Source organism: Plecotus auritus, assembly GCF_963455305.1.
Source record: "Plecotus auritus genome assembly, chromosome: 1".
In the NCBI taxonomy this organism is placed as follows: domain Eukaryota; kingdom Metazoa; phylum Chordata; class Mammalia; order Chiroptera; family Vespertilionidae; genus Plecotus; species Plecotus auritus.
The window spans coordinates 105,465,288-105,491,765 of NC_137770.1; the positions used below are offsets into that span (position 1 = coordinate 105,465,288).

Sequence of the window (26,478 nt, forward strand, 5' to 3'; positions counted from 1 at the left end):
GACTCCCCTGGAGTGCTTGTTAAAAATATTTGGTTGAAGCATCATCCTGTACACCAGAAGGTTGCGGGTTCAATTCCCATTCAGGGCACATGCCTAGGTTGCAGATTTAATCCCTGGCCAGGGCACATATGGGAGGCAACTGATAGATATTTCTTTTTCACATTGATGTTTCACTCTCCCCTGTCTTCTCTCTCTAAAAATCAATGAAAACATATCCTCCAATAAAGATTTAAAAAACACACACAGCCGCCTGAATCCTAACCCATTGACTTCCAGGGGGAGAGACTTGGTAATGTGTGTCTTTACTGAGCCCACATGAGGGAAGTGTGGGAACTGAGCTAGAGCCATGGTTCTGTCTCAGCCACACACTGGGAATCCCTGGGGAACCTGGGAAAACGCTGATTCCTAGTCCCCCTCAGGCCTCCACCATTCTAACGTGGTGGAGCTGGGATACTGCCTGAGCATCAGAAGCTATGAAGTGCCTCCAGATTCTAACACGCAGTCATGGTTAACAACCACAGGCAGTGATGATTCTCAGAGTGGGGTGCTGGGACCAACAGCGCCAGCATCACCTGGGGCCCATTAGAAATGATCACTATGGTCCACGTATGAGAGAGAGCATGTGGTGTCTGCCTTTTTCTGACTAATTTCACTTAGCATTATACCCTCAAGATTCATCCATGTTGTCCCAAATGAAATATTTTATTTTTCTTTTATGGCTCAGTAGTATTCCAATGTTTCTATATACAAACAAGAGAAAACAAAAACCAACTCATAGATACAGAGAACAGGTCTGTGGTTACCAGAAGAGAAGAGGGTTGGGGGTAAGCCAAAGGTGGGAAGGGGATCAATCAATTATATGGTGATGGATAGTGGTTAAACTTTTGGAAGTGGGAACTTCGTAGTTTATATAGATGTCTAATTATAATGTTATACACCTGAAACTTAAATAATAATTAAAAATGTACCTTATGGAGCCTCATCAGGCCTGCTAAATTAGAAACTGGGCATGGGACCCAGAAGCCTGGGCCTTAGTAACCCTCTTGGATTCTTGTTACACATTGAAGTTTAAGAACCACTGTGACAGGGTGGGGCTGTGAAAAGCAGATTCTCAGACTCGTTCACCCAGAACTCAGTGGTCTGGACTGAGCTGGGAATGGACTCCCAGTGGCCCAAGACCACACTTGAGAATCAATGCCCTCAGGTTTATCCTTGTTCCCTTGGGCATTCAAAGTTATAAGGGCCTTGACATCTTTCAAGTATAACCGGTGTCCTGATGTCTGTGGGCAGCCTGTTGCTGCCATTCCTAGGCCCTTGGATAGCGAAACATGTGACTGCCTTTCAGCCATAATTAGTGGGATGTGTTTTCTTTAAAATTGACAAGTACTCTAGTGGGGAATCTATTTTTCAAAAGTACTGTACCACATTTGACTTGGATCACCAGTCACAGAAGCAGTGTGTGCTTCTTCCCTTGGTGTAACTTCCGTGCCTCTTATTTTATAGGTTTTATCATCAACCCAGGTTGGCGTGGTCCTCTCAGCACCAAAGTGGTCACAACCATGCCTATTGGAGAAGAGGACAGGAGGTCGGTGGCTTGCTGGCTCCGAGAGACCGAGAAGACCTGGAGGTCAGAGGAGTGGCTCAAGCCCACAGTCTGCCCATCCACACGAGAGAGGGTTCATGGGAAGTTGGAGGAAGGACAGAGAATGTGATGAAGAAGGTGGTTAGGGAAGAAAAGCTGAGAATGGGAGGCCCTGACAAGTGGCAGAATGTAAGCCTGGAAAGCTGGAACCAGACAAGGAAATTAGGAAGACAGATGTCTGATGGTGATGGGGAGAAACTGTTTCAAGATCTGTACCCATTTATGCGAGGAGAACAGGTGTTGAATTCTCAAAGTAAAGGGAAATCCCAGTCATTGCCTAGAGTTCTCTCCCCTAAGAGCTTGAGTTGCATGGAAATTCCGTTAAGTGACGGGTATTTACCAGATGTTTCTAGAATGCCATTTTACCCTCCAGATTGTGCACCGAATTTGGAATCTACAAGAAACCCTGAGAAGGGTGGCTCCTCTGTCCCCTTTCTGTGGCCAAAATTTGGGAGACCCCTCAAGCCTCCTTCCTATGACTCCCACCAACACTCCAGGGCGGGTGTGGAAAACAGCGACCATCTGGACAGCCAACAGGCAGACCTGAGTGTTTCCTACAGGCAGGAGGTCGGCCTGCCCGACTCTGGTTTGGAGCCTCCAGTGTACGTGCCTCCGCCATCATATAGGTCGCCACCCCAGCACATCACAAACCCCTATGGGGAGGATGTGGCCCCCAGGCATATGTATGATGATTGCCATCATCCAATTGTGGAGGCTGCTGCCAGCTTTCAGTTTCCTTCTGGTTCCCCTGGGACTGAAAATGAGTTCCTCAAACACCCCCATCCCATCACTGCTTATGACGGCTCTGTTCAGTATATTCCCTTTGACGACCCACGGATCCGACATATTAAACTGGCCCAACCCCAGGGTTTCTGTGACAAAACAAAGGTGGATGAGAAATTGTACAACTCTGGTCCAGTCTCTGCCCCAGAGCCAGCTCATGGAAGCATGCATCATGATGGTGCCATTTTAAACCCACAGAGCGTCATGCCTGCATCAGAGAGAGAGAGAGGCACTGCCCTTGCCGATCCCAGCACCCCATGGCTGTGGGACCAGCTCCCCAGGGATGGAGAAAATGGTGGCTTTCCGGACCAGAGAGACCACTGTATTATGAGAGGACAGTGGTCTGACGTGAGAGGCAGCCAACATGGACAAGCAGAAAGCCAAGTCTCCTCCCCAAACCCACAGGGCGAGAGTACCTGTGAAACCCAAACCAAGCTCAAAAAGTTTGAAACTGGGATTAAGACCAAGAAAAGTTCAAAGAAAAAAATGAATGAGACGATATTTTGTTTGGTTTCTATCCCAGTGAAATCAGAATCACATCTGCCAGATATAGATACGAACAACAATGACTTAAAACAGAGTGCTGATAAGAAGCATGGGCTTGATAAGAGCCCAGCTCTGCAAGAACAAAGTCTGCTGAGCATGTCTTCCACCGACCTGGAGCTGCAAGCTCTCACAGGAAGCATGGCTGGGAGACCAGAGTTTGAAAAACAAGATCTGGGGGAACCAGAAGAAGACAAACAAACAGATGACCTCAGATTCATTCACCCCATGAAACACAGAGTACTCCAGTATTCTGGCTCGTGGCCAGGGCACCAGTACAAAGATCAGCAAACACAAACCACTTTCACGGAAGAATCCAAAAGCCCGCAGCCCCTCCCTGCTAAGTCAGGAGGGTCACCTAATGCAGTGCTGACTCCAAATTTTCTGGACCCTCCTGCCTCCGAAGCTCAGATGCACATGACATTAGCTTCCAGTGACCAGAACCAGAAGCCAAATGTTCATCATCTAAAAGGTCAAGTGTCCCTCAACCCTTCTAGCTACAGTGCTTTTTCAAGGACCTCCTTACTCATAAACCAAGCCCCTATGCCAAAAGTGGGCCAGAGTCAGCCCTGCATGGATGACCGTGGACGTGGACCCAGTCCTGTGCCCAGAGGCGAGGTGGTGAAGGGGGCAACCACAGGTCCATGCAATAGTCAACAACTGTTTGGTCAATTTCTTTTAAAGCCAGTTAGCCGTCGTCCATGGGATTTGATAAGTCAGTTAGAAAGTTTTAATAAGGAGCTTCAGGAAGAGGAAGAGAGCAGTCAGAGCAGCAGTGGCAGTGAGAGCAGTGAGACAGGATGGCAGCCAGAAGGCCATGCTGGCTGCACACTCAGGAATCTGGGCTTCAGTGGAGAGAGCCAGGAAAGGAGAGGGAAGGAACTGCCAAGGGGGGTGGTGCCGGAGGAGCCTGTGTTTAGGTCGGGAAGAGTTAAGAGTAAGTCTGAGAGTTGGAGTGAGGAGCAGAAGCCTGCCACCTGCCACCAGGGTGCTCGTCCTCAGTGCCTGGGCCCCTTGCAGGTGGAGGACAGCAGAGGTGAAGCGTTGCTGTCAACACAGGGAAGCTTGATTACAGAGAGGAGAAACCAAGAGGTCGGGAAAAGAATAAAGGAGCTAGCAGTCAGCCCAAGTCCTGTGAAAAGAATAACATCTTCTAGGTCACGTGACACTGTGTCCTCATCTGCTTCAGCTGAACTGAGAGAGCCCCAGGATGGGCAGGAGCTCCCCAGTGCTTTAAAGTCTGTGGAGCCCAGCCAAGCAGCCCCTCCCACGCCTGGTGGTGGGGAGGAGAGGAGCACGGTGGGCCCCCTCTCTCTTGCCAGCAAAACTTTCGGACTCTCGGTACCAGACTTGAGGTCTGTGGGTCTGACTCCAGCACAAGAGTGGAGTGCCAGTAAGTTAGATGGGTCTTCAGGTGACAAGAGTGCAATAGAAATCCCCCCAAATGAGTCCCTTCAAATGAGGGCTGCGAGGATACTGGGCATCGAGGTGGCCGTGGAGTCCCTGTTGCCGGGCGCCAGGAGAACAGGACATAACCAGCCCTCTGAGCCTGATGGCAGTGCCCGAAGGTTGGTGTCCCTGAGGGAGGAACCAGTGTCCAGTCCAGCACAGCCGGATGAGCCCACAGTTTCCAATGATGCCTTTTGTGGCAGGAGAAAGTGTGGCTGGACCAAAAGCCCTCTGTTCGTAGGGGAAAGGGTCAGTGCCCCGCAGGCTCCAAGGACTTCTGAACACTCTGGTGTGGAGAGGGTCGTCCCCAGCAAGGCCACTGACCCAGAGTCTCAGCCCAGTGACCTGGAGTCCTTCAATCACAAGGGCATGGGGACAGAACCACCCTTCAGGTCCACTTTGTTCCATTTTATAGAAAGGGCTCCAAGTGTGGCAGGCTCAGAAAAGAGGCTCAGAAGTACTTCCAAAGTGATTGAAAGTTTACAAGAGAAACTGGCTTCCCCTCCCAGGCGAGCCGACCCTGACCGCTTGATGAGGATGAAAGAGGTGAGCTCCATGTCTCGGATGAGGCTCCTGAGCTCCCGGAGCACTGACTCCGTGGAGGATGCCGAGGGACTGAAGGCTGAGAGGGGCCCAGGAGCTCAGCCAAGAGGCCTGGTGTCTCTGACCACTGGGGACCTGGCTCGAAAGGTGGGACATGCATTCTCTGTCTCCAAGGGCGCACTCTCACTGGAAGAAAATGGGCATCTGGCACCAGGAAGAGAGAAGAACTTGGATCGGGACTTCTGGTGCCCCGGTGAGGAGTCAGGCAAGTGGCAGGTGTTTGTTTGTTTTCTAATTCTCACAGGAGGATATGTTTAGAGAGAGGAAGGGAGAGAGAAACATTGATGTAGGAGAAAAACTCCGATGGAGGTGTCACTTGGTTGCCTCCTATACACGCCCTGACCAGAGATAGAACCCGCAATCCTTTGGTGCACGGGCTGTTACTCCACCCACCTGAGCCACCCGGCCAGGGCAGGCATTCAGTATTAATTTGGTATCCTCAGAGCATGAAAAAATACCAGGTTGATGGATAATGAAAATTTGCATATTCAGAAAAGATCAAATTGACCCTGAAAATTATTATACCAGAAGATGTTTCATTTTACAAAATATTATCTAGAAGTTTCCTGAAAAATCAAGATCTTGTAGTATATTTTAAATGATTGTCTTTAAAGAAATTACATAAACTACTATATCAAATTATCTATATAAACAACATATTGGGCCCCTTACTGTGATGAGGTGAGTCAATAAAGCAGGCACCTTGAAAAATGTTGTAAGAGACCATAATATTTGTGCTCTATACTCTCTCCTAAAATAATAGGCATTCACCCAAATAATCCTCATTGCTCTTTATTAACCTTATAAGAAAAGATATACAGGTTGATTAAATAAACTACTGCCCCACATTTCACCTTCCAAATTTCTTGCCCTTCTTCCCATTTTTATCTGTTTTCACTACCACACCATTTATGAAACTTTAGTACACATAAATTAACAGTTTTCACTTTCTCAACACCCACCCCTAAAATTCCCCTCATGAACTCTGTTTCTTTAAAGGCCCCTAAGTTCTGATTTTGAAATCCCAGGCGACTCAGTTTGGGCAACAGCATCCTGCAGGTGTTTGGGCCTCTCCATCCCTTCACCTTAATGTGTCTTTAGAGCTTCTCTGTTCCATAAAGCCAGGGCAGGTCCCCAATGACAGTAACAGCGATTTTCCTCAAACACAATTTCATCATCTCAACTATGACACAAATAGGCCAGGAGAACCCTTGGCATCTCTGTTTCAGACACTTTCTTCAGGGGCTGGGGATTATTAATTATAAAATTAAAAATTATCAGATGAGTTGAGGTAGTTATCCAAAGGTCTGCATCATAAACCACAGACTGGGGGAACATTAACTCATTAATTCAGACCTTTTCACAGTAAGCTGAAACTGTGCCCCCTGAGATAAGTGTTACCCCACTACCCTAGGACCCCAGTCTGACCTCCTGAGCCCGGCCCCTCCTCCTTCCAGTTTGCCCCAGTGGGGTGGTTCCCCACTCTGCTTCTCTGTTTTCTATTTTGAAATCCAAGGGTGTATTTATTTGCTTATTTTCTTTTCCATAAGGAGAGATGTCATCTAAATATCTCCTTTTCAGAGTTCAAAATGTCAATATTTCTTTCAGCTTCCTCTTACATGCTTTGAAATAGGTTTGAACTTTGTGGTGATTCTTATTTATTTATTTTACCCATTTTCCCAACCTCCCATCCCCTTTGTCAACCATCAGCTTGTTCTCTATATCTGTAGGACTGTTTCTCTTTTGTTTTCAGTATTCATTTGTGTTTTTGTTGTTGTTGTTGTTTTTAGATTCCACATGTAAATGAAATTATATGGTATTTGTCTTTCTCTACCTGACTTATTTCACTTAGCATAATACCATCTAGGTCCATCCATACTGTCACAGTGGCAATATTTCATTCTTTTTTATTGTTTAGTAATATTCCATTGTATATATGTACCTCAACTTTTTTATCCATTTATCTATCATTGGTTGCTTCTATATCTTAACTACTATAAATAATATTGCAGTAAACATTGGGGTTGCACATATCTTTTTGAATTAGTGTTTTTGTTTTCTTTGGATAAATACTGAGAAGTGAAATTGTTGGGTCATTTGGCAGCTCTAATTTTAATTTTTTTAAGAACCTCCATACTGTTTTCCACAGTGGCTACACCAATTTACAATTCCACCAACAGTGCACAAGCATTCCCTTTTCTCCACATCCTTGCCAACACTTGTTGTTTGTTGATTTTTTTTTTTAAATGTATTTTATTGATATTTCACAGAGAGGAAGGGAGAGGGATAGAGAGCTAGAAACATCGATGAGAGAGAAACATCGATCAGCTGCCTCCTGCACACCTCCCACCGAGGATGTGCCCGCAACCAAGGTACATGCCCTTGACCGGAATCGAACCCGGGACCTTTCAGTCCACAGGCCGACGCTCTATCCACTGAGCCAAACCGGTTTCGGCTGTTGATTTTTTTTAAATGACAACCATTCTAATAGGTGTGAAATGATATCTTGTTGTGGTTTTAATTTGCATTTCCTTAATGATTAGAGATGTTGAGCATCTTTTCATATGTCTGTTGGCTATCTATATGATCTCATTGGAAAAGTGTCTATTTAGGTCCTCTGCACATTATTTAATTAGATTTTTAATTTTTTTGGAGTTAAGTTGTCTGAGTTCCTTATATATTTTGGATACTAACCCCCTGTCAAATGTATCATTTGTAAATATGTTCTCCCATTCAGTAGGTTGCCTTTTCCTCTTGGTGATGGTTTCCGTTGCTGTGCAAAACTTTTTAGTTTAATATAGTTTAATGTGCTTACTCTTTCTTTTGTTACCCTTGCCCAAGGAGATACGTCAGAAAAAAAAAAAATATTACTAAGAGAAATGTCACAGAGTTTACTGCCTGTTTTCTTATAAGAGTTTTATGATTTCAAATCTTACATTTAAGTATTTAAATCATTTTTACTTTTTGTATACGGTGTAAGAAAGTGATCCAGCTTTATTTTTGCATGTCTCTGTCCAGTTTTCTCAACATAACTTATTGAAAAGAATGTCCTTACCCCCTTGTGTATCCTTGCCTTCTTTGTCATAGATTAATTAACCATATAAGCAAGGATGAAATCCAAGAATTTAAAAGTAGATGGAAAAGATCACTTGTTTCAGTTAGAAGAATCCAAATATTTTTGTCAAACAAAAAAATCTACTTGGCACTTTTTAAATTTTTCCAGAAATGCAGTATGATTCTTAGTAGTGTTAGCCAATGTTGCTCTTATGAGTGTTAGCCAATGTTGCTCTGTGCCTTATGTAAAATACTACATTATTGAAATAACTGATTTGTCATGGCCTTCTTTAACCATCTAATTTGACAAATTTGGTCTTTGCTGAGGACAAAAACCTTTGCCACTATGGTGAAAAAATGTTACATGACCCATTTTTTGAGCTGTGGGGATTTGTTAGGCTTCAGCATAATTCCTCCTCTCCTGTTCCCCCCAAAATATGGCCACTCATGTTTAAGTGCTAGTTAAAAAGACATTGCAGCCTTTTAAGATGAGTTTCTTTATCTATAAAGTTAGGATGATTTTATCAGTCCTACCTCATCCTGAGAATTATAAGGACTTTAAAATAAGACAAATCCTATTAAAATAAAACACCAGTTTGTAAAGATTTCTATGTCCCAGTCCATGACTACATATTACAGGTAGTATTTTATAACATAAAATTTCTAGTTCAATAATGCACTCCCTCAATTTTAGTTTACCATTTGACATGTAAATGGGATGGGATAGGTATCTGAAAACACTTAGATAATGCCAATTTTTAATTTTATTCAGCCATTGAAAACACCTCCCCTGTGGCCTTATTTTTTTTTTAACCATAGTTACTAACAAGTAGAAGTATTTTTTTCTTCTCTTCTGATGCATTTGTTAATGTATAATAAAATGACCAAAAAATCTGAAGGCAGAGAGCTACTTATGATGACAGACAGCTACCTCAGGCATTCTTATGTAATTGCATAGCAGGACACTACTAGGGAAGATTTCGTACACGTACAGTGGCCCAGGTGAAACTCCATCGACCTTTCATGTGATGGCCATCAGGCCTCACTCTTCAAATTAGTTTCTTGGAGAAGTCATATGACTGAGTTAGTAAAATTTTTCACAAATGTTAAATTTTGTCTTCAGTGTTGCTTTGCAAATTAGAATAAAGCTTTGTTGCTGGTAAACTTGGACTTTGTTTTACTTTTGCTAAATTTTATTTTATTATTCATTTATTTTAATCCTCAGTAGAGGACATGCTCATTAATTGATTCTAGAGAAAGGGAAAGGGAGAGAGAGACCAAGAGAGAAACATCATTGTGAGAGAGAAACATCAATTGGCTGCCTTAGGTATACACCCTGACTGGGACTGAACCTGAAACCTAGGTAAATGGCCTGACTGGGAATTGAACCCGAAACCTTTCAGTGCATGGGTTGATGCTCCAACCAACTGAACCACATTGGCCAGGGCTTGCTAAGTTTTATTTTAAATATAAGACTCTTCATCTCTATCCCCACCCTGCCCCTGCCTCCATCACCCAATGTATCAGAACCACTTCACTGTTCCTGAATGCACAGCCCGCTCAAATTTAGATTTTGTTATGGAATTTCAAAATAAGAATATACCATGTTTATCTATAAGTGCTCCCCCCTCCACACCAACTTCCAGAATTTTATTATCTATCTGGTATTATAGTACCTACCATCATAAAGTGTCTTTATCTCAGTTTAAAGATGGGCATTTCAGCTAACATCTTTTCAGTGGGCTCTTTGGGGTCTGGTTAAGAAATCAGAAGCTCAAAACTAAGTCATGGGAGGGGGGAAGATGGCTGCAGATGGGAAGGCAGACTGCAAGATAGTGTGTGCGTGAGAAAACAAAGGGAGAGTATGTGGTCACATGGGAAGTGATTGTTGGTGAGTTGAGGGACAGCTATACTCCAGGAGATTGTGGGGGAATGCTGGATGGGAATCCCCTGACTGGGCAGCCCCCACGGCTGCTGGGTTCCCTCCCGGAGCGACCGTCTCTGACACGGAGACTGCACCATCTTGAAGGGGAAATTGGTTGTTATCGGAAGCCTGAAAAGCCCGGGGAATCTACAGCACCTACCGAACAGCTGCGAACCCAAGAACACTGGCCCCAAGTGGTGCAAGCACACAGATTCAGAAGAGCTCTACACTCCCTCACAGAAAGGTCAGATTTCGCCTGGGAGAAGGAGAGAGAGAACTACATAACCAGACACCCGGAGAAGAGAGATCATGGGGAGACAAAGAAACAGCCCGCATATGAAAGAAAAGCAGGCCTCACCAGAAAAGGAAGTAAATAAAATGGAAGCAAGCAACCTGTCAGAGAAAGAATTCAGAGAAATGGTCATAAGGTGGATGAAAAGAATGGAAGACAAATTTGACAATATGTGTAAGAACCAAGAAGAAATGAAAAATGACATCGCTGCTGTAAAGAACTCAATAGAAAGCATCGAGAGTAGACTAGAAGAAGCAGAGGACCACATCAGTGAGCTAGAAGACAAGGTAGGAAAAAATACCCAAGTAGAGCAGCTTCTAGAAAAAAAAATTAAAAAGCAGGAGGAGAGCCTAAGGAAATTTTGGGACAACATGAAACTAAACAACATCCGCATAATAGGGGTACCAGAAGGAGAGGAAACTGAGCAAGGAATAGAAAACCTGTTTGAAGAAATAATGACAGAAAACTTCCCTGATATAGGGAAGAAAAAACCCACACAAATCCAAGAAGCTCACAGAATCCCAAGCAAAATGAACCCCAAAAGACCGACACCAAGGCACATTATAATTAAATTGGCAAACACCAATGACAAAATAAGAATCTTAAAAGCAGCCAGAGAGAGACAGAAAGTTACCTACAAAGATTCCCCCATCAGACTAGCGACTGATTTCTCAACAGAAACTCATCAGGCCAGAAGGGAATGGAATGAAATATACAAAGTCATGCAAAGGAAGGGTCTGAATCCAAGAATACTGTACCCAGCAAGGCTATCAATCAAAATTGAAGGGGAAATCAGGAGCTTCACAGACAAAGAAGAACTAAGGGAGTTTATTACCACCAAACCAGCAATGCAAGAAAAGCTAAAGGGTATGCTGTAAAAAAAAAAAAAAGAAATAGGAAGCGGAGAAGGAACACAGGGGTAAAGAATAAAAATGGCAACAAACAAGTACCTATCAATAATACCTTTAAATGTAAATGGATTAAATGCCCCAATCAAAAGACATAGGGTAACGGATTGGATAAGAAAACATGACCCATATATCTGCTGTCTTCAAGAAACCCACCTCAGAAAAATAGATGCACACAGACTGAGGGTGGAGGGATGGAAAAAGGTTTTTTAAGCGAATGGAAATGAAAAAAAAGCAGGGGTAGCAATACTTATATCTGAAAAATTAGATCTCAAAGGGAAGGACATAAAAAGACATAAGGAAGGCCACTTCATAATACTCAAGGGAGCAATCCAACAAGAAGAAATAACTCTGGTAAACATATATGCACCCAATACAGGAGTACCCAAATACATAAAAAAAAAAAACCTCCTGGAGTATATCAAGAGAGAGATTGACAGTAATACAATCATAGTAGGAGACTTTAATACCCCACTATCACCATTGGACAAATCCTCTAAACAAAAAATCAGCAATGAAACATCAATCTTAAATTTCTCACTAGACCAGATGGAATTAATTGACCTCTTCTGAACATTTCACCCCAAAGCCACAGAATATACATTCTTCTCAAGTGCACATGGGTCATTTTCAAAGATAGACCATATATTGGGACATAGGCAAAGTCTCTTCAAATTCAAGAAGATAGAAATCATATCAAGCATCTTCTCAGATCACAGTGGCCTAAATCTGGAAACCAACTACAATAAAAACAATCCAAAAAAATCAGACACATGGGTACTAAATAGCATGCTATTAAACAATGACTGGGTTACCAGAGAGATCAAAGAAGAAATAAAAAACATCATGGCAACAAATGACAATGAAAAGACAACAATCCAAAATCTATGGGACACAGTGAAAGCAGTCCTGAGAGGGAAGTTCATATCTCAAAAACAAAACAAAACAAAAAGGTAATAAATTACCTAACCCTACAACTCAAAGAGTTAGAAAGAGAGAAACAAGAAAAGCCCAGTGTAAGCAGAAGGAAGAAAATAATAAAGATCATAGTGGAGATAAACAACATAGAGACCAAAAAAAACAAAACAAAACAAAAAAAACAATACAAAAGATCAACAAAACCAAGAGCTGGTTCTTTGAAAGGATAAACAAGGTTGATGAACCTCTAGCCAGGCTCACCAAGAAGCAAAGAGAGAGGACCCAAATAAACAAAATCAGAAATGAAGGAGGAGAAATAACAACAGACCCCACAGAAATGCAAAGGATTATTAAAAAAAAATACTATGAACAACTCTGTTCCAACAAACTGGACAACCTGGAGGAAATGGACATATTCCTAGAAAAATACAACCTTCCAAAACTCAACGAGGAAGAATCTAAACATTTCAATAGGCCAATAACTTTGGAAGAAATTGAAGCAGTCATCACAAACCTTCCAGCAAACAAAAGCAGGGGGCCAGATGGCTTCACAGGGGAGTTTTATCAAACATTCAAGGAAGAACTAAAACCTATCCTCCTCAGACTATTCCAAAAAATTCAAGAGGAAGGAACACTTCCAAGCTCATTCTATGAAGCCAGCATCACCCTAATGACAAAACCAGATAAAGACAACACAATGAAAGAGAATTACAGGCCAATATCCCTCATGACCATAGATGCCAAAATCCTCAACAAAATTTTAGCAAATTGGATCAGCAGTATATCAGAAAGATCATACACCATGACCAAGTAGGATTTATCCCAGGGATGCAAGGATGGTACAATATCCACAAATCAATAAACGTGACACATCACATAAACAAATTGAGAGATAAAAATCACATAGTCATATCAATTGATGCAGAAAAAGCATTTGACAAAATCCAACACCCTTTCTTGATAAAAACTCTCAGCAAGGTGGGAATAGAAGGATTATACCTCAACATAATAAAAGCCATATATGATAAACCCACAGCCAACATCATACTCAATGGGCAAAAACTAAAATGATTTCCCCTAAGAACAGGAATAAGAGAGGGATGCCCACTCTCACCACTCCTGTTCGACATAGTACTGGAGGTATTAGCCATTGCAATTAGACAAGAAGAAGAAATAAAAGGTATCCAAATTGGAAAAGAAGAAGTAAAGCTGTTCTTATTTGCAGATGACATGATATTGTACATAAAAAACCCAAAAGACTCCATCAAAAAACTATTAGACGTAATAAATGAATTAGGCAAAATAGCAGGATACAAAATTAATGCCAAGAAATGTATGGCATTTCTATACACCAATAGTGAACTTACAGAAAGAGAGACCAAAAAAGCAATCCCATTTACCATTGCACCAAAAAAATTAAGATACCTAGGAATAAACTTAACTAAGGAGGTAAAAGACCTATATGCGGAAAACTACAGGACACTGAAAAAAAAGATAGAGGAAGATGTAAACAGATGGAAGAACATACCATGCTCATGGATTGGTAGAATCAACATCATTAAAATGTCCATACTACCCAAAGAAATCTATACATTCAATGCATTCCCTATTAAAATACCATGGCATATATCACAGACCTAGAAAGAACTCTCCAAAAATTCATCTGGAATTAAAAAAGACCCCGAATAGACACAGCAATCCTGAGAAAGAAGAACAAAGTAGCTGGGATATCAATACCAGATTACAATCTATACTAAAAAGCCACTGTTCTCAAAACAGCCTGGTACTGGCACAAAGAACAGACATATAGACCAATGGAATAGAATAGAGAACCCAGATATCGACCAAAACCACTATGCTCAATTAATATTTGACAAAGGAGGCTTGAATATAAAGTGGAGTCAAGACAGTCTCTTCAATAAATGGTGTTGGGAAAATTGGACATATACATGCAAAAAAATGCAACTAGACCACCAACTTATACCATACACAAAAATAAACTCAAAATGGATAAAGGACTTAAACATAAGATGGGAAACCATAAAAATACTAGAGTAATCCACAGGCAGCAAAATCTCAGACATATTCTGAAGGAACTTCTTCACTGATATTGCCCCTAGGGCAATGGAAACTAAAGAGAAAATAAACAAATGGGACTACATAAAAATAAAAAGCTTTTGCATAGCAAAGGAAACAAACAACAAAACAACAAGAAAGCCCAGTGCATGGGAGAACATATTTGCCAATGTTATCACTGATAAAGGTTTAATCTCCAACATTTACAGGGAACTTATACAACTTAATAAAAGGAAGATAAATGATTCAAAAAAAAATGGGCAACGGACCTAAATAGAATCTTTTCGAAAGAAGATAGAAGGAAGGCCAAGAGACATATGAAAACATGCTCAAAGTCACTAATTATCAGAGAGATGCAAATCAAAACAACAATGCGGTACCATATCACACCTGTCAGAATGGCAATCATCAACAAATGACAAGTGCTAGCGAGGATGTGGAGAAAAAGGAAACTTCGTGCACTGCTGGTGAGAATGTAGACTGGTGCAGTATGGAGTTTCCTCAAAAACCTAAAAATGGAATTCACATTTGACCCATTAATCCCACTTCTAGGAATATATCCCAAGAAACTAGAAACACCAGTCAGAAAGGATATATGCACTCCTATGTTTATAGCACAATTTACAATAGCTAAGATTTGGAAACAGCCTAAGTGTTCATCAGCAGATGAGTGGATTAGAAAACTATGGTACATCTACACAATGGAATACTACGCTGCTATAAAAAAGAAGGAATTCTTACCATTTGCAGCAGCATGGATGGACCTGGAGAGCATTATGTTAAGTGAAATAAGCCAGGCTATGAAAGAAAAATACCACATGATCTCACTCATTTATGGAAAATAAAGAACTTTATAACCTGATGAACAAAAAGATAGATACAGAGGCAGTAAAGCGTCGAACAGACTGTCAAATTACAGCAGGAAGGCTGGGGAGTGTTGGGGAGGGGGGGGAAAGAGATCAACCAAAGGACTTGTATGCATGCATATAAGCACAACCAATGGACACAAGACACTGGGAGAGGGGGTGGGATGAGGGCATGTGACAGGGGGTAGGGGAAGCTGGGAGAAGGTCAATGGGGAAAAAAAGGAGATATATGTACTGCTATATGTAATATTTTAAACAATAAAAAAAAAACTAAGTCAGGGAACAGAATGCTACCTCCACTGAATGGATTATGTTCCAATTCAGAATGTAATCCCAGGCATTGATAGTGTTCCATTAACCTCCATGTATTCTCTTAATGTGTGTGTGGAGGAGAGACTGCCTCAGGGCTGCAGTGAGGAAAATCTGGGAAGGTTTCGTGATGCCACATAATGATATTAGAAGGCTAGACTGTAGCACATCTTTAAGAGGCTGGTCATATGTGAAATATCCATTGGGGCAGGCTTAGTGACTTCTCTTCATCTAAATATTACCCACAGCAGCCAGGATTCCAGTTCCTCAGAGAACCTTTCTGTTCTCTAGGCCCTGCTGGCAGTGTGGTAGCTCTGTCACATGTGGTTCTGAGCACTTGATTGTGGCTCATCCCAACTGAGATGGGCCATACGTGCAAAATACACGCCAGAGCTCAAGGCTTAGTACAAAAACAATCTAAAATTTCTCAATTTTTATGTCAATAACCTGTTTAAATGATATTTTGGGTCTATTTGGTGAAATAAAATATAGCATTAAGATTAATTTCTCCTGTTTCTTTTTATTTGGTTTAACGTGACTACTAGAAAATGTAAAATAATATTGTGGCTCATTTTCAATGGGCCTAGATGCTCCATGACCTGAGGAAGGAGCCCATGTTCTTCTGAATTCTCTTCCCACTGTCTTTTGGCCCCTAACTTCTACAGTGGGGCCCTGGAGTGCAGGCACGTTCTGTGGAGGTGTCCCCAAGTACCTGGCCCTGAGGGGCTGGTCAGTGCCCATGCCTATGTGATGTGAGGCCTCACAGATGCGCAGCCTCTTCCCTACCTCTCACCAGCTGCAGTGCACCCTTTCCAGAGTCACCATCTGAGACCGCCCACCTCATTCTCAGTGGAGAAGAAGACGTCTTTGCTCACAGGCGGTCCCTATCAGAGTCAGCTCATGGTGAGGCTGGTGCAGCACAAAAGTGGCGCTCAGCTGTCAACATCCTCTCATCCCACTGGGTGGTGTTCTGGGTAAGAAATCAGAAGGCACTGGTTCTTGGGACTCCGCTGGCTTTAGTCTGATGGGCACTTAGCACAGTGAATCACGTTTGAGGAACAGCGAACTCCTCTTCCCAAATGCAAAGACTGCCCTAGTGGTTTATAGTGTCAGAGTCAGAGTGCTCTAGATGCTGTCTCAGTTGTCACAGTTGTAGCTTCATGCAGTAAATATATTGTAGTTAAGTTGAGCAGGTGCGAGGAGGATGTGCTGCTGGAGACAATGGAATCTGTGTGGGCTCATAATACAGTTCTCCAGATGACTTGAGAAGCGATTGTTTGTAATACTTTTTATAACTATCAAATTGTACCATCCTTCCAGAGTTCTTATATATTCTCTCCTAAAAAGTTAGAAAACCTTTGAGCTGTTGTGGCAGGAATTTCTGACCATAGGAGGCAGATGTGTGAGCTTCAGGTTTGCCTGGACCCAGAGATCTGTGACTCCCAAGTGATCACAGTCAGCAACACCGGCTGCAGCACTTAGGGCAGGTTAGGGCTGCTGTTTGCTGTTTTTTCGTGTGGTGTCCCATCTGGGAAATCTAGGACATCTGGGCCCAGTTTGGGATTTTCCAGTGTGGGCTACAGAATGGATCCGTGGGCAGCCCAGACTCATACTTATGTGTGGAAAGGCCCAGAAGATTTGTGCTAACAGGCCTGTGTCCAGCCCTGGGCTGGCTGGTGGCAGTCAGAGGAAGGAGGCCAAACAGTCAGGATTTCAGAGTCCTCAAGCTTTCCGGTGAAAGCGTTCAGTTCTGGAGATGCACACAGCAAAGCAAATTTCATTAGAATTGTAATTTACCAAAACATTTAAACAATCCTTGGTATCAGCCAAGCACACCACTGCTGGTTAACAGGCATCACATTTAAGGTTAATTATATTTCATTATGAACAGCAGGAAGAGACCATCAAAATATTAAGCAACTCACATTTTTCCGTCTGTGATCATACATGTCCCTTTAAAACAGCTTTTTTTAAATATATATTTTTATTAAGGATTATATGTGTACATATCTTTTTGATGACAGTTTTTCACTCAGTGAAAACAAGATTGTTGAAATGGATTTTGCTCCCTAAACATGTTTATCTATGGTCTGAGGATTAAACAGGAAACAGACCAGTTGAATATTCCACTAATTTTCCTTTCTATCTTTTTTTTTTTTACAGATTCATATGACCCTAGCAGAGTGGAGCGGGTGTGATGAGATGCCAGTGAAGTGCATCCACCATAGTTGCAAATGGAGTGTTCTGTGATTTTGTCTATCAGCCAGCTTGCCCTGTATCAGCTGGAAACTGCTGGCTGTTAGTGCTCTGTGGTGTCACTCGCACTGCCACCAGGAGACTCGTCATGCCTTCAGAGTCGCTCTGTGGAAGTAAAGAAGTAGTCCATGGAAACTATCTGTTTTTATAAATGAAGAGTTAATACCTATATTTAGAAGAGTCACATGGACTCTCCTGCATGATGGATTTAGCCAAACGGGTAAAATGTTTGGTGTTAATCTGCTTCTGTGACAATTTGAACATGGACAATAGAGTGAATGATTTTTGAAATGACTGTGAATGCCATAAATTCCCTTTCACATCTCCAGGGCCTATGGTCCATGCTCATGTAAAGGAATTTGGGACAGCGTTTCTGCACTTTGAGTTTAGGGGAAATGTGAATGACTATATCTGATCCATTTCTAATCAATTTGGCCTGCTGCTGCTGGAAGTAACTTCACTTATAAGTAACTTGCCATCAGAGACTAAAAGCAATATCTTTTTAAGTTCCTAAAAGATTAAAACTTACTATAACGTACTAAGAATATTATTTATCTAGTAATGAAGTGCTTTGCTCGTTTGCAAACATGCCATGTCTGCTTTGCACTCGGTATTAACTATTTTTATTTTCTGTATGGACGTTTAGAAATTCTTTATATGAAAAATAATTGCTGGTTTAAAATAGACCATTTTAACAAAGTAACTATATTTCTTTTTACAAAAGTGCTATTTTTCTATGATGTAAACAGTTGTTAGGTGGCAGATTTTTAAGGAAGTTTTATTTTATTTAAGAATCTGTATCCCTTTGTGTGAGAGGGGCCCACAGAGGGCTCACATCTGCTCTAAAGCACATACCCCTCACCCACTCACAACTTGGCTATTTTTATTTTATCTTAGAAAGAGATCTCAATATAGATGTTTTACAGGATTAACTAAACTTTTCACAAAAGTTTTTTTTTTACAAATATAACTATAAGCTTATATGTGAAAATAATCCTCTCAAAACCAGCCAACGTCCACAATTTTTGCTGCCATATCCACTAGAATTACCAAAAAGTGTAGTTTCATTTATGTATATCTATGGGGGTCTTCCCTGAGACCATGCTTTCCTCCCCCCACCCTTTAAAAATATGTATTTTTATCTAGAATGATCCTTACTTAATCTCTACATATTTTAAAAATGTGCTAGAGACATATATATGCCATTACAAAAGTATTATGAGGCCTATGTATTCTACTGTGTTTACTATTGCATTATCCTGCACAAAGTTAATGCATTTTTTATGCATTTGTCCCTTCTTTCTAAGTAAGGTGTTCTTGTTAGCTAACATTTCCTGAATGGGTTCTTGTCTCCTCCCTTCTTTCCTCTCTCCCTCCCTCCCTTTTCTTCCCTTTTCTCTAATATAATATATTAGAGAGAGAGGAAGGGAGGGAAATAGAGAGAAAAATCGATGAGAGAGAAACATCATCAATCAGCTGCCTCCTGCACACCCCCTATTGGAGATCGAGGCCACAACCCGGGCATGTGCCCTGACCAGAATGGAACTGGTGACCCAGCGATCTCTTGGTTCCTGGGTTGATGCTCAACTGTTAAGCCACACCAGTCAGGGGCATGGGGCTTTTCTTCCTTTTTTCCTTCTTTCTCTCTCTCCCCCCACCTTTTTTTTGAGAAACCACCAGATCTATGTTTAGACATTTCAGATTCCTAAAATGTGAATTGTTGGGTGGTCTGCAATTTGGCCTAAAACAATTCTGACTGGGCTTTCCTGGCCTGTTTTTATCTGTAACATATGATTTTATTTCATAAGAACTTCATGTATTTGGACTGTAATAAATAATACAGGATCTAAATAATTCTGAAAAATCATTTTGAATACACTTATCTGTAGTCTTGGTTCCTACCTATTACTCATTGCCACTTCTTTCCTGATTTTTGGCTCTTGTGAAAAGTTGTAGTAGGCTCTTGTTTTCACAACACAAAGAGAAGGACCCAGTGTCTGCTAGGCATAGCTTAGATTGTTTTTCCCAGGAAAAATTTAGTGAGTAAGAGGCTTATTACTCTGTCATGGTAACTGAATCACTTAAGTAATCTGGTAGAACTAAATGAGGGTGGTTACATGTTTCCCTCTTTAAATGCAAATGAAATGCATATATATGCATATGTTTACATATACATATAAACATATGCAGATATATATGTACATATACATATAGCCACATACATATATACATACATATATTTGAACTGTGTTCTGACTTCCTTCTAAATTTTGTTGATCCCATATAAAGATTTCTTTTAATGAAAATAATTAAATTTTACTTTATTCCTCACGAGAAAGAGAAGCATCCTAAAGAGAAAAAAATTAATCTACTTTATGTGTGATACTTTTACTTTGTTTTATTCTAAATTATTATAGTTTTCTGAAACCATTCTGAAATGAAATTATCAATATTTATACTTCTAACTTTCATTTCTGGATTTCAGCTTGAATATAGTAACTTTGAAAATTTGACTTTTAAACTTGCGTATTCTAAGGTAAATAATACAGTCTAATCAGAAATAGCTTTCCCAGAGGTTTTGAATTTAATGATAGTTATTCTTCTATTACTTCTATTGCTCATACATACATACCTCTTGTGGCTGAATTTTTTTTTTTGTATTTTGTTTTTGTCATTGTTTTTCTCATATGTTTGACTAACTTTTGGTGTTTAATAATTTGGGGCTTATAAAATTAAATTAAAAGTTTTAACTTTGACTATTTGAACTAAAAATTATATTGAGGAATTATGTATGAAATGTATTTGTATTTCTTAATTGTAAAAGTAGGGGAAAATATTAGTATAGCTCTAATTACCTCTTTGAAGGAATTTTCTGAATGAATGAAAACCAAATATCTTTATTATCATTTTCAATCTTTCATTTCTGCAAACCACAGAAAACTTCTTAGAAGTGCAGCCCCTGACTGCAGCTTCAGAATCCTTTTCCATGTTCTTTCTAACTATTTGGGTTTCTTTTTTTTAAAGTCACTTAAAAATGTGTCTACTCTGAGATTCTGGTGTCCATACTAGAAGTGTAGGTTGAGGTTTTGATTCATGTGGAAAATCTAATTAGAACCTTTGCTACTCATCTGACTATTGGTGAAGAGTTGGTGTTAATGCAAGTTCAAGTGCATAAACTCCAATGATTCTAAAACTAGATCCTGACCATTTTTTTGTGACAATAAAAGGACATACTTTGATACAAGTTTGGTTTAAGGGCTTTTGAGGAGAAATATTGAGCCCCATCCACCATTGACACAACTACTTCCCAGCTCTGAGCAGAAGAGACCGATGGAAGATAAGATTAACCCACATTTTATCTGGTCCCCAAGGATTATGTTTATGTGTTTTGGCTATTTTGTTTTGTTTAAAATGGTTAAATAATATACAGTTAAGTATCAGGTTAGCATCTCTTGGAAAGTGGCCAGTGCAGCAGAATTCTCTCTAAATATCTGAGCTTAGAGAAACACTTCCAGTTTTCTAAGTTCTTGTAGACAGTTACTTTCGTGTTTGGGCCATTTTTCTGCTAGATCATCTGCAGGAGGCATGAAGTGTAAGGGATGGAGTGAGGGGTGGGAGTGTCTTTCTTGAACTGAAGCTGTTAGAGTAGGCTTAAGGGGGAGATGCATTTTCTGTTATGCTTTTCACTGTAGATTCTGTACATCTGTTTGTGGGAGGAGAGCTGCTACTCAGGACAGGATTTAAGAGACACATTCCAAGTGACCTTTAAGAATCTGCATGGTGGGAGGTCCTTTTCCTGAACTCTGGGTTGGTCCACTGTGGACTCAACCAGGGAAGATGATAAAATAACATTAAAGAAAGAATGGCCCCCAGCCTGCATGTTAAGGAGTGATTAAGACTGCAACTCAGATTAAAGTCCTTTGGAAAGATCTCTATGGTCTAGCAAATTGCCTGTGGAAACAATCCGTAAGTTCATCAGCAGTGCCGCGAGATAGGCAGTGCAGTGAGGTGGGCAGAGTGCTTGCGTGCGCGCATTCCTGGCGCTGACTTTTGAGAGCCCCTGTCACAGTTGTGTTTAGTACAGGGGACAAGAAGGGCCTTGTGCTGTGGCCTCTGACTGAAACTTGAACCCAAAGGCAAGTCTGGCTATTTGTCCCAATGCCTTCATTTGGGGTGAGGAGGAGCGCTTTCCCCACTAGTAGTCCCTTTCCCCTGTGGAAGCCAGAGGGGCGGCTGAATGTCTTCAAGGAGCTCTTGTATTTCTCTGCATAATGTAAAGACTTGCTATTTCAGGATGACTGACCTGCTCAATGACACACATGTTTCAAATAAAGATTTTGCATGAAAGTACCTATGTTCATTGTCTTTGGCTGTGGGTGCCAGAGCTGCCCTGTAAGCCTTAAAGGATGGTCCCCAGAAGGCAGCAAGCTGCACCGAACACAGCTCAGATGGTGTAAGTAACAAAGGGACAGGTGACCCAAGATGTCCCAGCACCTTTAGTCTCCACCAAATACTAGTATTTCCTGGGTGTTGAAGCTCCTCTTCACATTTTTCATAAAGGCTTGCTGACGTGGGGACTTGGTTTGCATTTCTAGTCCATCACTAACCATGTGGCCTTGCACCCTTCTCTACCCCAAATTCTGTTTTCCCAACTAACCTCTTTTACTCCTTGACTATAAGAATCAAATACATAGAAAAGCCCCTGGCACACTGTGGCATTCCGTGCGTGGAAAGTGAATGTAGACCTATACTTTATGGGGAACCAAGTAAATAAATGTGTGTCTGGCAGCTTGTAGGTTTTAAATCCAGGCCGGCCTTGCCCTTCATTCAAAGATCCATCTCATTTCTAGTGTTGGGGTTCTAGAAGCAGAAGCGCATGCTTTAAATTGGTTTCTAGTAGCTCAATAAACATATAAGCTGTTGTTTCTGAGTTTGGTCCTTCTTTCCAATTTAAGCTCCTTGTCTTTCCCATTAGCTTTTGTAGATGGTGGTCCTTGTCCCTTCCTTGGCTCTGTGTGTGTGGGTCTCAAAACTTGAGTGTATCAGGGCCCTCACAGTAGTCTGAAATTTCAGATCATGTTGAGATGTGGGTTTTAAAATAAAAGCTATTCCCAGTTGGTTGATAATTGAATCCATATATTAAAATTTAACTGAAAAAGACCTTGACCAAACCTACGAATCAGAGAACCCAATCCTGGGCCTGGCTCTGTGTTAACAAGCTGTGACCCACTACCTCTCCTGCTCTTTGGAAGTGGAGAAGAGAGATTGAACTAACTGTTTTTTTTCCAACTTTGAGATTATATAACTGCCCTGGCAGACATGGCTCAGTGGTTGAGTGTCAACCTATGAACCAGGAGGTCATAGTTCGATTCCTGGTCAGGGCACATGCCTGGGTTGCTGGCTTAATCCCCAGTCATGGGGTATGCAGAAGGCAGCTGATCAATTATTCTTTCATCATTGATGTTTCTATCTTTCCCTCTCCCTCTCTGAAATCAATAAATATGTATTTTTAAAAGACTATATAAATATTTCTTAGAAAAATTGGAAGTCCCATAGAGTCTTTTGCCCTGTCTGAAAAGTCCAGAAGTAAAATGATTTCAAAACCATGGCTGCACATGACTGCAGACCAGGTCATGGCCAGGGCAGGAAACCCTGCCATTACTTTTTTTTTTTTTTTACCAGGTGGTCCACTTCCCCATTCCACTAATTTATCATGCTCTCTCCTCCACGCCATAGCTATGGAGCAGCCAAGAGGCTGACAATCTTGAATTCTCCCAATATATTATTCTTAGGTTAGAGCAGGGCACTGAGGTGTTTATGAGCCTGGATATCAGCCAAAGGCTCACAATTTGGCAGCTTGGGGTTCTTTTTTAAAAATTCTTACCATTTATTCAATACCTGTCATTTGCCAGGTACTGTTACTTTACAATCATGATTTCTAATTCTAAAAACTGTTCTTAAATAGATGTTAAAGCTGTTTTTTTAAACAGAAGAAAATGCAGCTCATTAAAGTTTAATGACTCATCTAAAGCATCACAGAGCTGGTAGGTATTAGAACTAGATTTAGAATCCAGGTTTTCTTCCACACCACACAGCACCTGCTATAAGGAAAAGTAGCAGAATAAATTGCACTTAGTATTTTATCCAACTTTCATTTCATGGCCTAGTATTCTCATATAGCAATATCTATCTTTCATAGTATTAATAAATAAGAAAAATGGTTGTGTTCTTACCATGAGTTTTGAAAACAGTGTTATCACAGATAACAATGATAAGCTATTCTCGTCCTCAATAATAGGACAATTTTCTTTTACTGAAAATAAGAAGCCCTCTGATTGAAATATAAGACACAATATTCTATTTAGTAACAAACACCTAAAACACCATTTTTGACCCATTTCTGAGTCCAGCCTGCATTTGTCCATAATAGAGAGAATATTAAAATAACAAGTCCCTGGAGAGATCACAGTGTTGACAAAATTCAACATGATGGTGGAGTCTTTACAGACACAGGAAACAAAGCTTGGCCCTTCCACACAGCCGTAAGTCCGTGGGATGATTTCATTTTAAGTTAATGTTTCTTCAAGTCACAAATATTCCTCAATGTCTGTTTGATGAAATACCACAATCGTCATGGGGTCTACTTTCCTGTAGTCTTGTGTAGACTTTGCTGCCACCCCAAAACCCAAAGGGAGGTCTGCAATGGAGTACACCACCACTCCCCATACTGAGAAGTATTTTCAGAGATTCGACCCAGATTCGCATACAGGAAGGACTGCTCTGCTCCAGCTTTATCCACACTTTGTACTTGCCATAGGGTGTGAGGTAATCCAGAGCTGTGATGTGCAACTGGAATTTGTGAGTCTTTCCCAAACAGGTCCCCAGCAACATCAGCTTGTCACCAGAGATGTTGGTAGCCAACTTCAAGATCTTTTCACTCACACAGTAGGAGTGCAGACTGAAACAGAAGGTGCCATCGGGCCTATTGTCCAGCAGCTGAAGATTCTCCCTGATGTATTTTGCTACCTTCTCAAACATGACACGGGCCCCACTTTCCCACTGTTGGAACACTGGATCCTGCTTAGGATCCTTTGAAAAGCACTTAGTTTCAGAGATGTTTGAGTCTCATCAGGTAAGCTTCTACCCCACACATAAATCTTCCTCCAGGTTGTCAACTTGTATTTATTTCACAGGCTGGAAATGCTGCCGGCCACTCCATTGCTTAGAATTTTGGGGACAACAGCTCCATGGAAAACTAAGTGCCAGCCCTTTCAGTCCCAGCTGGCCAGTGGTGTGGATTCAGCTGGAGAATCCAGCTCTTCTCTGAGCTTTGGGAGGTTTGTACCTGATCACAGACGCTCCATTTACTGTTTCTTCTCCTGGTTGCCTTTCTTTCTTCTGTGCTTCCTGCTGCATTTACTGGATGTTTTTACCTTCCTTAATCACACTGCTGAATTTCCACAATTATGATAGCAGGGTCAGCTTGTGGAGAAATAAACCCAAATGTGCATTTATCTAGCGTTTCTTTGGGGTATTAAAACCAGTTATCAACATAGGGGAGAGGGGAAGACAAGGACACTAATATTGTTGGGTCCCTCCTATGTACCAGGTATGTTATATGCATTTTATTTAATACACATCATTTCACAAAAAGACAATGGGTACAGAGAAGAATAATTCTTTACAGAGGCAACAAGCAGCAAAGCAGGGATTCAAACCTATTTCAATGCCCCAAAGTCCATGCTATTTATCTTAGCTTACTGTACCCCAGGAGAATGAGAGAATGATCCTCCAGTAAGTCAGAAAGTCAAAGGTAGCAGCTTATAATATTAAATGAATTTGTTAAGATTGGGTTCAGCTGTTTATGTCAGAAAATTGGAAACAATCATGACTTAAACATGATGAAAGCTATTTCCCTCACACTTCAAAGGAATCCAGAGGCAGGCAGTCCAGCATATTAGTGCCATGGCAATTGTATCTTTCTGTTCCAGCATTCTCACATAGTGCCTTCCATCCTCAAGGTAACCTCATGGTCCAAGATAGCTTCTAGAGTGCCAACCATATTAGACACTTTCCAGGTAGCAGAAAGGAGGAAGAATTCTTCCTAGCTTCCTTTAAAGAGACTTCCAGGACTATTCTACACTTTTCTGCTTATATTCCATTTGCTGGAACTTGACCGGTCAAACTAGGTGCAAGGGAGTCTGGGAAATGTAGTCTTTTAAAGTGGGCACCATTGTGGGTCTGAATAAAAATCAAAATTCTATGACTAATAAAGAGAGTGATGATAGTTATTGACTGGCAACCAGCAGTCAATGCCATACTTAAACTACATCAGGGCATTAGCCTCAGAGGGGATGGATGCTCACCAACCAGCAATGCCTCCTATGTCTCTGTGGGAGGCATTGTGATGGAAGCCTTGCAGGTAGCAATGAAGATTTTGTTTCACCAAAGATTAAGGATGTTGTCCCATATGGGGAGTTTTTAATAGTGCCTCCTTTCCCAAGAGGGAGCAACCACAAGGCCAAAAGGGCCAGCTATGAAGAGCCACATTAGCAGACCAATCTTAGGGTCTATCAATCGCAAACCCTTGTTTTCCTGGGTGAATCACCTTCAGCAGAAGAAAATGATTTTACCACATTGGTGCCCATGGTAAACAAAAAAGTGTGAGGTGAATGGCAAACAGAAGTTTAGATGCCAAGTTTCTGGTTTCTGGGTTCTGGGAACAACAGACTTTGTTCACCCCTGTCTGCTCTCTTATGGACATTCATCGCACCTTCTTCCAAGGCAGAGATGTGGATTCTGGGCTGTTTACATTAAGGGTCCCAATAATCTTCAGGAGAAGACCTCAGGGTGAT

The 26,478-nt window shown here is 41.2% G+C and overlaps 2 protein-coding genes across 4 annotated transcripts in view; one reads left to right on the forward strand and one right to left on the reverse strand.

Annotated features, from left to right (window-relative positions):
- JCAD (junctional cadherin 5 associated) overlaps positions 1 to 22,546 on the forward strand; it is a 57,148-nt gene extending 34,602 nt beyond the window's left edge. For 2 of the 3 annotated variants that reach the window (XM_080676502.1, XM_080676501.1), the window contains 2 exons: positions 1,504 to 5,225; positions 17,531 to 22,546. In XM_080676502.1, coding sequence (XP_080532628.1) covers positions 1,504 to 5,225; positions 17,531 to 17,565 — 3,757 coding nt within the window. In that variant the 3' untranslated portion in view covers positions 17,566 to 22,546. The remainder of the gene's footprint in view (positions 1 to 1,503; positions 5,226 to 17,530) is intronic. The other variant, XM_080676503.1, reaches the window with a different exon arrangement.
- A 1,664-nt stretch (positions 22,547 to 24,210) lies between these two features.
- On the reverse strand, positions 24,211 to 24,661 carry LOC308246245 (60S ribosome subunit biogenesis protein NIP7 homolog; the record flags this gene model as incomplete). Its single annotated transcript, XM_080664246.1, has 2 exons — positions 24,211 to 24,320; positions 24,436 to 24,661. 2 exons carry the CDS (start codon positions 24,659 to 24,661, stop codon positions 24,211 to 24,213), a joined length of 336 nt encoding a protein of 111 aa, XP_080520372.1.
- Positions 24,662 to 26,478: the final 1,817 nt, after the last annotated feature.